General features: G+C 57.4%; 1 protein-coding gene across 1 annotated transcript; it reads right to left on the bottom strand.

Annotated features, from left to right (window-relative positions):
• Positions 1 to 202: 202 nt before the first annotated feature.
• Positions 203 to 11516, bottom strand: PRKCSH (protein kinase C substrate 80K-H). Its single transcript, XM_036034375.1, is given in 20 exon segments — positions 203 to 858; positions 953 to 1052; positions 1136 to 1210; positions 1376 to 1465; positions 1720 to 1789; positions 2216 to 2279; positions 2281 to 2313; positions 2404 to 2490; positions 2492 to 2557; positions 2809 to 2885; positions 2888 to 2894; positions 3629 to 3707; positions 4550 to 4634; positions 7045 to 7174; positions 8629 to 8746; positions 9831 to 9888; positions 9986 to 10081; positions 10605 to 10721; positions 10928 to 11079; positions 11434 to 11516. Coding segments are annotated over 19 exon segments (1629 nt in total). The 5' UTR covers positions 11058 to 11079; positions 11434 to 11516; the 3' UTR covers positions 203 to 711.
• Between the last annotated feature and the right edge of the window lie 110 nt (positions 11517 to 11626).

Genomic DNA, 11626 nt, shown 5'->3' with positions numbered 1-11626 from the left:
CACGGGTGGGAGACTGTTTCTTTGTGCCCAACTTTGCAGGCTGTGGGAATCTCAGGTGTTCATCATCTCACATGTGATGAGGCCTCACCTGGGGAGCCAGCCCGATGGCAGAGGAGGCAAGCACAGGATCTGCAGGGAACTGTTGCCCCTGCATTCTGCCCTATGCCCACCCTTGGCCCAAGCAAAGCAAGGCAGACACAGATGGGTTGGGGGGTGTCATTTATTGTTTCAAGGTCACAGTCAATTCCCCGTCCCCACCAGCAGGGGAGGCAGATGCCCCGGGCAGGGGGGTCAGGTGGGGTGGGCAGTGAGCCACTAGGCTCAGGGCCCAGGGAGGGTGCACTCCTTCAGTCTATCTTTGGGGGCCACTGAGGCTTTGGAAATGGCTCTGTGCCACCTGACCCCTTGAAAACAGGGCAGGGGGCCTCTCATGGTTCCTGCCTGTGGGGAGAGCAAGGAGACTTGGAGGGCCAGGCCTTCATCCAGACTGTGGGGCAGGTAGGCCGCACCACTGGGAGCTGGTTCCACATCTTGAGGTTCTGGGGCCAGTGAAAGACCCAACAAGAAAGAAAAACAGATAAAGGGACACAGATGAGGAGAGGAGGTGCCCAACCTAGATCTGTCTTACTCAGACACTACAGCACCCCAGCCCAGGCGGCAGAGACCCACTTCCTCGCCCACCTCTGCTGGGTCGGGCTCGGGCCCATGGGGCTAGAGCTCATCGTGCTCGCTGTCTGCAGGTGGTTCAGGGGGTGGCTCTGGGCAGGCGGCAGGTGTCATCAGCTCCATGAGGTACTCGCATCGACTGGGCTCCGTGGTACTGGTCACCACGGTCTCCTTCCCGCACAGCAGGCGCACCTGGAGAGGATGGGTGGGGAGGTGGGCACTCAGGTGTGCTTAGCCAGGTGTGGGTCCCCCACCCGGCCTCCCACCCTGTCCCCCGCCCACTCACCGTGGTGGAGCGGTTGGGGCCCTGCCAGCAGCCAGTGCCCTGTTCGTACTTCATGGCGCTGAACTTGTCATGTTCAGGGCCGGCCCAAGAGCCCCAGGTGCTGTAGGAGAAGGGGTGCTGAGGGTGGGCTGACTGGGGGAACTGGGGGTACCAAGGAGACGGGGCTAGCCTATGCCCACTCACCCGAGGTTGGTGGGGGAGCCGCCGAGCTTGGGTTTCTGTGACACAAGCTTGAAGGGACAGAGCCGGTAGACGTACCTGTCATAGGATGGGGCTAGTGGGTGGGGTGCACACCAGCCCCTCGAAACTAAACAGACTGCCCCTAAGGCTGCCACCCTCACTTCCCTGTGACCTTGCTCAGGCTCAGACCCTCCAAGTTCACCAGCCTGCCCACCCACCCTTGGGGGGGGCAGGGGAACGCACTCGTTGGTGGTGAGCTCGTAGCACTGGCTGTACAGGTAAGCGAACTCCCCATTGGGGCCAAAGTCAAAGGAAATCTCCTGCTCCAGGTTCCTGCAAGGGAAGGCCAAGTGGTGAGTGACAGCCTAGCCGGCACAGACTGACTTAGGACAATGCTGGAAGTCCTCGTGATTAACGAAGGGCCACCTGGGGCTGGGCTCCAGTTCCCTGCCACTTGGGGACCCTCCCCTCAGGCGCGACTGCTGAGCCTTTGGTAGCAGCAGTTGCCTCGACAACTCCCTATCACCGCCACCTCTGGGGAGCTCAGCTGAGCGGCAGGTGGAGACTCCACCCTGCTGTGGCCATACCTGATGGACTCCTCCATGTCCTTCAAGGACCGTTCAGCCTCCTCAAACTTGTTGCGGGCCTCCTGGGCGGTGGTGGGGCAAAGTGGGGGACAAAGTCAGAGGCACCCCTACCTAAATTCTAGGAATAAGGTGGAAAGAGGGCCCGAACTTGTCTGCTTTGTGCCCCCCGGGACCGCTCTGGGTAGGAGTGCACCACAGAAGGCCCTGTGGGTGTCACCATCCACAGACCCACCTCACTGCCCTGACGCACCGCTCACATTCCCTGCCCGTGAGGGCAGCACAAACAAGCAGCGGTCAGCGAGGAGTCAGATGGGCCCGCAGGGCTGGTTGGGGGCAGTCACCCCACCGGCCTGCAACAGGCCTCAGACACCCACTCCAGGATGCGCCCAGCCCCTCTGGCTTACTGGGGGAGCAGGAGGGGCTGGTTCTTGGATGCCTACAGGAGCAGGTATGAGCAGGGCTCCCTCCCTTCCAGGCCCCCCAGTGAGCACTCAACCATCAATGAAGGCCTGCGTCTGCTCATCATAAGGTGGCATTTTGTCCTCCTTGGTGGGGCTAGCCCGGCTGAGGGGGTGTAAGTGGGGGTGGGGCCTCCTAGGGAGAGGACGAAGTCAGCAAATGGCCCTGCCCCCAGTCCAAAACCCCCTTCCCCACCCCTCAACACCTTGGGTTGTTCCCCCGAACCTGGAAATCCTCCTCCTCCTCTTCTTCTTCCTCCTCTGTTTCTCCTTCCTCCTCCTCCTCCTCCACAGGCTGTGAGGGTTGGGGCAACCGGGGCGCTCCTCCTTGGACTCCGTCAGGTCGGCACAGAAGGCACTGGTGGGCTGGTGGGCAGCACCTGGAGCAGGGTGCAGCGTGCTCGGTGCTGTGGACTGGGAGTCCGCCTTCCACCCACATGGGCAGCCTCAGTGCCTCCACCCCTTCCTTCTAAGGGGCCTGGAGGGAGGGACAGACAGAAGGGAGGGGGCTGGGGTGGCCCAGCTGGCCAAGGTGGCCTGGTGCCAGAACTGGAGGCAGTTCCTTTGTGAGGCTTAGCAGTGGGCGGGTGGGGGGAGGAGAGGACTGCATCCCTGCCCCTCCGCCACTGACCTCGGACTGGTACTTGTCCCTGATGGCAGCCCAGACACGGTCATGGAAAGAGGCAGCATCCATCTGCGTATCTCCCCGAGCAGCGTCTGTGTGCGTGTGTTGGGGTGGTATCAAGACAGGGGCCTCCAGGTGTCCCTCCTGTGCCCCAGCCACGTGTAAGGGGAGGAGCCTCAGGTCACAAGCGCCAGGGGTGGGCGAGATGACAGCCAAGGCCCCGCCTGGGCCAGGAGAAGTGAGGCACAGCAGCCAGAAGGGGGCAGCACAGGCCGGCAGGAAAGAGGAACCCCTCCCAGTGGGATGGTGGGTGCCTCCTGGAGAGACCGGGACAGTGGGAAGGAGGCAGGGAAGAAGAGCAAGAGCACCAGAAATCATTAGGTCCTCAGAGGAAAAGGCAGAGGCCAAGGAGGGAAGGGGAGGGACTACAGCAGGGTACAGTGATGGACAGACTGAAGACGGAGCAGGGTCGGACTGTGCAGAGAGCCAAATGCACAAACATGAGGAGTGGCAAATTGGGTATAAACACTCGTGGGAACCGGTGGGGGTGCGTGAGTGGGGAACCTGGCTCTGTCCCAACCAGACACCTGCGGCCCCCGCACGACTCCACCAGGTTCTAAAGGACAGGGAAGAAGTGACGCTGGGTGGCTGCCCCTCCTGGGCTCACTCGGGCGAGGCCAGGTGCCCGCAGTAGCCCTGCCTGGGGCCAGTGGGGAGCTTTGCATGGGAATGGCTCAGAGACAGCCCTGTCCCCGGCCCCCTGGCCCTGAAGTCTCCCAGGGCAGTCCCCTCTACGGAATCCGAGGCCAAGGGAAAGCATGGATACCTGGGCTTCCCCTTCTGACAGCACCCCGTCCCCATCTGTGTCCAGCTCCGGGTGGGTCTCGAGCTCAGCCACTGACACCCTGCAGGGGCGAAGGCAGAGAGTCGACAGAGGAGTGAGCAGAAGGGAGGTGGAGGTTGAGCTCTAGGGTTGGGACCCCTTCTAGCCCCCAACCCTGGGAAGAATAGGTACTGGCTACAACCCAGTCCCTGTCTCCTGCCCCTTCCTTAAGTCTCCACAACACTGCAGCGGCTCAGAGAAGGGACAGAGGACAGGGGTGGGACTAGTAGATACCTGGATTCCATGCCCAACAAGACCCTGTGCTCCTGAGCCACTGGCAGCATCCATTTCCTTCCACTCTCAGAACCCCACCACTCCCAAGCTGCCCCTCTGCCCGATGCCCTCCACCCAGAGGAGCCCATACCCACGCCAGCCCAGGCATCAACCACATTCTGTCCCCACCCATCACCACCACCAACCAAGGAACGCCCACCCTGCCCCATTGTGCTCCCTTGATCCTTGTGAAACCCCCTGCCTTCCTTACTACTGAGGTGCCTGCCCACCCTCCTGCTCCCGACAGCCCACCCTCCACTGAGCAGTTTTGCCTGGGGTCAGCCAGCAAGTGTAGCGGGCAGTGGCATCACGGGATTCTGGCCTTGGAATCCACAGGGCAGGCTAGGAAAGAGTAATGGGGTGTCTCAGCCCTCACTCAGCTCCTTGGGAGGTGGGTTTTCTCTCTCTCCTCCACAATCACCTGCCTGTTCTAGCCCATTTTACACACTAGTAGAGGCTCATTCGAGAGAGTCAGGGACCAGCTTGGTCCCCAGGGCAAAGAGGTAGGAGATGGGGAGACTGGTTTCCGAAGGCAGGTGGAAGAGAGGGACCCCAAGCCCAGGCAGGTAAGGGCAGCCTGGGCACACTCACACCCCGTCCGTGTTGTCATCCAGTTCCTGGAAGGCGCTGGCCGCCAGCTCCTGCTCCCGCTGGGCCTTGGAGGCAGCCTGCTGCTCTGTGGAGGGGCCATTCTGTCCACCCTCCACTCTGCCCGTCGGCTCCCCCCCACCCTGAAACCTGCCCTCCACCAACACTGTGTGCCAGGCCCTGTGATGGGCAGTGGGGTCGAGTCAGACCACTGTTGGGGGCAGTCGAGGACAGCCCTGGGACTTTGATCTGAACAAGTGAGGGCAGGCAGAGAGCACAAGAGGGGCGGGTGGGGGCCCGTGCCTTAGGTTTGCTATGTCTGGGAGGCCCCCAAAGAAGAGGCCCAAGCACCCCACCAGGCTCTCTCTCCAACATGAAGGAGGTTGGGGAATGGAGCCTGGGGTCCCTGGGGACATCTAGGGCAGTCACATTCAGGTACGGCTGGATTTGTGCATGGGAACCAAAGGCAGCCAGAGTCAGGGTCCCAGCCCAGAAGAGGCACCAGAGTCTTGCACCCATGAGCAGGAGTGTGGGCCGCCAGAAACAGCATCCTGGAGCAGTGGCTTCCATGAAGGAGGCAGAGAGAAAGCTCACACTTAAACAGGAAATCGAGGCCTCAGAAACCAGGACAAAGAGTAAAGGAAGTCAGGTTCAATCAGGACAAAAACAGATAAAGAGGCAAACCAGCTTCACAGCATTGAAGGGGAGGCTATGTGTAGGAACAGCTGTTTGGGCAGTAGGGGTCTGAGCGGATCTAAGTAGAGGGAAAGTGTCATCCACAGAAGACCACCCAGAGGAGGAGGAGATAACTGAAGGTCTGGGTCTCCAAGGCCTCCAAGGCCTTCAGTTATCTGGGGGGGGGGGGGGGGGGGGGGGGGGCGGGGAGCAGCGAGTGGGGGAGGGAAACAGCCCCCACTGAGGAGAAGGAAGGGGGGTCCCTGCAGGCACCTCCACCCAAGGGGCCACTGGGATTCCAGCAGGGAGCCTCTCTGTAGTCAGCTCTTTCCTGGCTTCCCGCTCCCATTCCTCCTCTGCTCAGAATCCTCCATGGCTCCACTCTCACTTGGGGTAAAAGCTCAAGACCTCCCCATGGTCCCTCACACCCTGTATGGCCTGCCCTGCAGTTCCTACCCTTGTCTCTCTCCACTGTCCTCTCTCCCTCCCTCCAGCCACACCGCCACCTCTGCCACCTCGCCTCTCCCTCTGCAGGCGGGGGCTCTCTCCACTGTGTTCAGTGCTGTGTGGCTGGCACCTGGGGTATGCCTGGCACACAGCAGCCACTCAGCAAAACACTTGCCGGAATAAACTACTGAATTATTGATTATAAGAAATCAGGGCAGAGACAGAGAGGAAAGGAAGAATGCAATAGATGCCTAGAGAGATAGAATGGGGGCAGCACAGCTCCTGGTTAACAGCCATAAAAACAACTGAAGCCACACATCCAAATCCTTACAGCAGTGCTTTGTCCTTTAACTAGTCTGGAGTACAGGATTTCTGTCCCACCTCGCCCTTCTATCCTGCTGCCACAGTGTGTCCCCTACAGAGCAGACTGAGAACGAAGACCAAGGCTTCCAAGTTCCCATAACAGTGGCACGACCTGCCAATAGTGAGGAAATGCTGAGCACAGCATAGAAAATCATGTTAAAACCAACCAAGGCAGGCCTGATGGCGTGGCTCAGTGGGTTGAGTGTCGTCCTGCAAAGCAAAGGTTTGCCGGTTTGATTCCAGTCAGGGCACATGCCTGGGTTATGGCCCATTCCCCAGTCGGGGTGTGTGCAAGAGACAACCAACTGATATTTCTCCCACACATCAGTGTTTCTCTCCCTATTTCTCCCTCCCTCCCCTTCTAAAAATAAGTGGGGGAAAAAAAACCTTTAAAACAAACAACAACAAAAAAACCCAAAAAACAAAAACAAAAAAACCCCAAGGCAGTAAGAATTGCTAGGGCAAAGGGACACCTGGGAAGGTAAGAGATGCAGAGGCTGATTTCACCTTAAAGGATTTGCCAATCCTGGCAAAGCTGGATGTCTGTTTTGATGAGAACTTGTGGGGCCAAGGAGACAAAAATCAAAGTCCAAGGTTGGGCGCATAAGAGCAGACCCCCTCCCCGCAAGTAACTACACTGTGACCCCACGGGGCTACCTCCTCAGGGGGAGAGAGGCTGGACCCGAAACTGCCCGGCCTGCACTCCAATCTCAGCTCCAGCCTGAATTTGGATTTGGGGATCTCTGAATGTTAGTATTCCCACAAGGCTGGCAGAAGGAAAAGCCCTTCCTTTCTAGAGAAGTACCTCTCATCCCAGGCTGCAAATTATTCCTGTAAATGACCGTCAAATACAAGGACCGACACAGAGTCAAAGACAACTAGGCACGCAGGGAAATGAAGCACCCTGATCAAAAAGTCAGCAGACAGAAGAGACAGATGATGAGCAAGTCTCCTGGGCCCAGACTCCTCCCGGCCATAAGCCAAGGGCAAGTCGTGGCCACCTTGCGACATACCTTCCCACAGCTTCTGGTGCCGGTCTTTGGCCTCCTTCTCTGGCTTCTCGGCCTCCTCCTTCACTATCCGCAGCACCTCCACCTGGTCCTCCAGGGACTTCTTTCCGGCCTGTAGCTCAGTGAGCTTTTGCTGGGTGGGCAGAAGACAAGCAGCCAACTCTCCTTCTGTTCTACCTTCTTCCTCATGGACTGCCGCCTCCCTGCCTCTACTCCACAGGGCACCTGCAGGATCTTTCTAAAACTCACACCTCCCTGGGTCCCCTCCACACCCATCCTTGCTGTGGGCCCCTGCAGCCCACTGAAGAGAAACCCAAACACCTTAATGTGGTCCCAGGGCCCCTTGTGACCCTGCTGCCTCTCCGGCCCCACCTGCTCCATTGCTATTTTAAACTGTAGGACCCAGCTGCCCTAACAACATTTGGACCCCCTAACGCTCTCTGCCTCCAGTTCTTCACACGTGCTTTCCTTTTGTCTGGAACACTCTGCCTGGCCATCTCTGAATTACTCTACAGACTTCAGCTTCAAGGCCTCCTCCTCCAGGAAGTCTTCCCACTTCCTGCCCCCAAGACCAGTAGGAGAAGACAGGAAACCAAGCAAGATTTTCCTCTATGCCAAGACACCCTGGGCATCGTTTTCTGTCTGTTCCTCCTACCAGGCAATGTACCCTTGAGGCAGTTCCTGGTGTGCTTCCCGCCTCATGCCCAGGACATTGGCACACCCTAGGCCTCTGTGGATATTTCAAGAAGGGAGTGACTGTGCTGGGCAGGCTCCAGCCTAGGAATGGGGTCCTAAGCTGTACGGTCTTAGCCCAAGTGCCCACAGGATCACTTTCCTCCCAAGAACTTGCATGACACCTCAGCCTGGCCTGCTGCTAGGATTCTCCCAACTCCCTAGGAGGGCAAAGGTCACTTGGAGACACCCCCACCACATAGGTCCCCCACTACCCCCTGAACTCAGGAAGGAGTTCACTGCCCCGTAAATTTGGGAGGGACCTCACTAGCCAGGCCACGGAGATGGGAAAAAAAGACCTGGAACCTTCCCTGGGCTGAGAAACAGCACTGGAACCCTTGCTCAGTGGGTCGAGCAGAAACCCAGGAGCAATGTCAAGGACTATGACCTATCAAATAACCAAGGGCGAGATACGCAGGGGAGAGAGACACACACTGGGGGTTCACCCTCCTGCAGCTCCCAAAGCACCCACCCTATTGAACTAACTCAGCTGCTGCTGACTGACACGATCCTGAGTCCTCCCCTGGTCACACAGTCATCAGCCCCATTTACAGACGACCGAACCATAGACCTGGGACACAGGGTGGCATCCTATTGTAGGGGGGGCTGCAGAGCCCCCGCAAGCCCACTTCAGCCTGCCACCCAACGCTATGGTCAACTCTGTGCTGACCACTTGGTAACAGCCTACTCAATGACTAAACACCAAGTAGACAAATGAGTAAACCAAGGCACAGGCAGTAACTGGCCCTAGGACACCACTTATAAGGAGATGTCAACCCCACTTGGCCTTGCCCGCCCATGCCTTCGGACCACAGGGGCCAGAATGTCTTGTATCAGCCCCACGGGGCTACTCACCTGCTTCTCCTCCCGGGCCTTCTTCCAGTCCTCAATAAGGATCTTCTTCAGGCGGAACCCCTCACGGGTAACCTCTGCCATCTGCTGCAATGTCTCTCTCTCCTTGCGGCCCTTCTCTCTGGGGTGAGGGGACACACAGGCACCACCAGGGGGCATTTAGGATCCATCATATCTGCCTCTTCCAAAAGGATTCAACCCTACCTGCTGCCCCAACATTGGGAAAAATAAGAGCAAACCCTTCTCCTCTACCACCCCAGGCTCTCTTGGCCTCAGAGCCCCTGTCCTTGGGAAGAGAGACAGTGGGCAGTTCGCCCACCCTCAGGGTCAGGAGTGGGACTAGGGAGTGCTGAGATATGAAGCTGGAAGTTGGCTCCTAGGAGAACAAGGAGAGGAAAGCACAGAAGTCACAGACTCCTGAACAGTCTGGCTGGTAAGTGTGTTGTCCGTGGTCAATCCTCTACTTAAATGAAAGGTCTTCAGCCCTGGCTAGGGTGGCTCAGTGGACTGAGTGCTGGCCTGAGAACCAAAGGGTCACTGGTTCGATTCCTAGTCAGGGCACATGCCAGGGTTGTGGGTCAGGTCCCCAGTTGGGGGCACATAAGACACAACCACACATTGATGTTTCTCTCCTCTCTTTCTCTCCCTTCCCCTCTGTCTAAAAATAAATAAAATCTTCTAAAAAAAAATAAATGAAAGATCTCCAATCAGGACAGTTTACATAAGTATCAGGACTTTCGATTTTGTTGAAAAACGCACCAGGCCCTGTCACCTATTGTCAACTGAACAGGAATCAAGGGCAGCTGTCCCTTTAGATCCCACAATCCCCTTCATTCTCTAATGCCTTATACTCAGCCTGCTTCTGCTGTTTAGATTACCTGCCTGTGAGCATTTCAGTTTTCAGGTCCTGCACCACAGTGCAGCAATTAAAGCATGGAGTCTCAAGTTAGACTGAGTCCCAGCTCTGCTATCTCCTGGCTACGTGACCCCTAGGAAGTCATTCTTTCTAAACTCAAGCTTCCTTAACTGTTGAACACACAAATGATTGCACCTGCTTCCCGGCCAGAGGGAAAACTGGTGGTGGAGCCTTCACAAGGCACCTGGTACAGAGTGAGCGCTACATACTCAAAAGCAGAAAAGAGAGGCGGCCTGATTTACCAGGCGAGGCAAGGCAAGGTCCTGAGGGGTAGGTGGAACCCACGTACTTGCAAGTGTTCTCACAGACGATCCCACTATTGTACTCATCCGTCCCGTCGCAGCAGTCTGGGGGCAGAGGCAGGGGCACCATCAGACCCAGCAGTGTCTCCTTCCTCCTTCCACCCACCACCTCTTCCCCCAACTCCAACGGGATCTCATTTACCACACACTCCATCGTTGACCCATCTGGAGGAGATATACAAGGGCTTGTAGCCAGTATTGGTGCAGTGAAAGCTGCCGTTAGGACAGGCGGCAGTGCCTGTGGGAAGAAAAAAGAGGGTTTTCAGAGTGTGCTCAGGGCCTTACCTATCACATCCCCCCAGACAGAACCCCCGACACACATGCACAGAGAGCACAAGACAAGCAGAACAACCACTGCTGAGTAAGGGAAAGAGACGGCTGCACACTCAGAGTCTGAAACAAAACTCGCCAGTGTCCCCTTCCTGACCCTCCTCCAGAACAGTGCCACCAACTCGTCCCTCCCTCGCCTTCACCTGTTTGCCCTTAGTCCCCGCCTTCTCTCCTGCCTCTGGATGCTTACATGTGCTGGGCTCTCCATTTGCAGCACCCTTCAAGATGCAGCTGAGACCGCACTTCCTGATCCCCAGGCGGGGTGGGGGCCTCTCTCCTCACCAAACGGACGACCACTCACTTCTGTGCTTGCTTTCCCCACTCAATCAACAGGGAGCAAAACTGGGTCTGTCTTAGTTACCACAAAGGACCTGGCATTCACCAGGTGCTCAATACATGTATGGTGAAGAAATGAATGGAGAAAAACTCACCTGGCTCATCTGAGCCATCCTTGCAGTCACAGTAGTCATCATTGACCTGATCGAAAGGGATGGTGGCCGAACCATCCAGGCAAGTGAAAGGCTTGGACTCATCGTAGAAATGATGGTCTGGGGAGGCGGGCAAGAAAATCATCCCAAGGCAGGAAGAGACTGTCTCAACCTAATGGCACCTTTGCTTCCACCCACTGGCTGAGCGCTGCCACCTTCCGTACCCAGAGTAGGGGAACCTGAGGCCAGAGGCTATAAATGCCTAGCCGAGGAACCAAAGTAGACCCCTTCTACACCCCACTCCCCACATCCAGAGGCAGACTCACTGGTGAGAGGGACGCCCCGGGGCCGCTTGACCTCCACCGCCCAGCACACGGGGAGCAGCAGCAGCAACAGTAACATTTTGCCAGATGATCGGAGGCCGGAAACCGGTTCTGTGGAGGAAGCAGGCGACATGAAGGTGCGCTGTGCCACAACGCTGCAAGAAAGAGGCGGCTGGTCAGTGGCAGAGGGCTACTTCCAGCCAAAGGAAAGCGCCTCTTCCTCCAGCCAATTGGATTCCTCCATTACTTCCGGGCAATGGAGGGTCATAGGGGTATATATCGGAAGATAGCTCTCCAACCCTGCCCAGTGTAAGGGTCTCACTTTGCTCATATCAATGGTGGGGATCTTAAAACCTCCACTCCCTATGGGGTGGGTGGTGGTGGTAAACTATCCAGTTCCCCCCAATAAGACGAACCAGTTAACAGCCTCCCCCTCCCCCGACGCACACCCTCAAATCTACCCCAAAAGAAAATTGGGGTGCCCTCCCGCCCGCTAATTCATCACCTACACGAGGCAAGGGCAAAGGTCAATATCCACCGCGCCCCCCTAACCCAGCAGCCAACTGTTCTTCCGGCAGAAAAAAGGCGGAAGTATGCGCTATTTCCGGCACACGCTGTGCACCCAAATGGCGGCTCAGGGACGCCATGTTGGGAGTGGCCAATGGGGTGCCGGAATCTAGACGGCCATCTCGGCTAGGACTC

Source organism: Phyllostomus discolor, chromosome 8 (assembly GCF_004126475.2).
Source record: "Phyllostomus discolor isolate MPI-MPIP mPhyDis1 chromosome 8, mPhyDis1.pri.v3, whole genome shotgun sequence".
In the NCBI taxonomy this organism is placed as follows: Eukaryota; Metazoa; Chordata; class Mammalia; order Chiroptera; family Phyllostomidae; genus Phyllostomus; species Phyllostomus discolor.
Note: the sequence above shows the minus strand (reverse complement) of the source record. Positions and strands in the feature narration are given on the sequence as shown.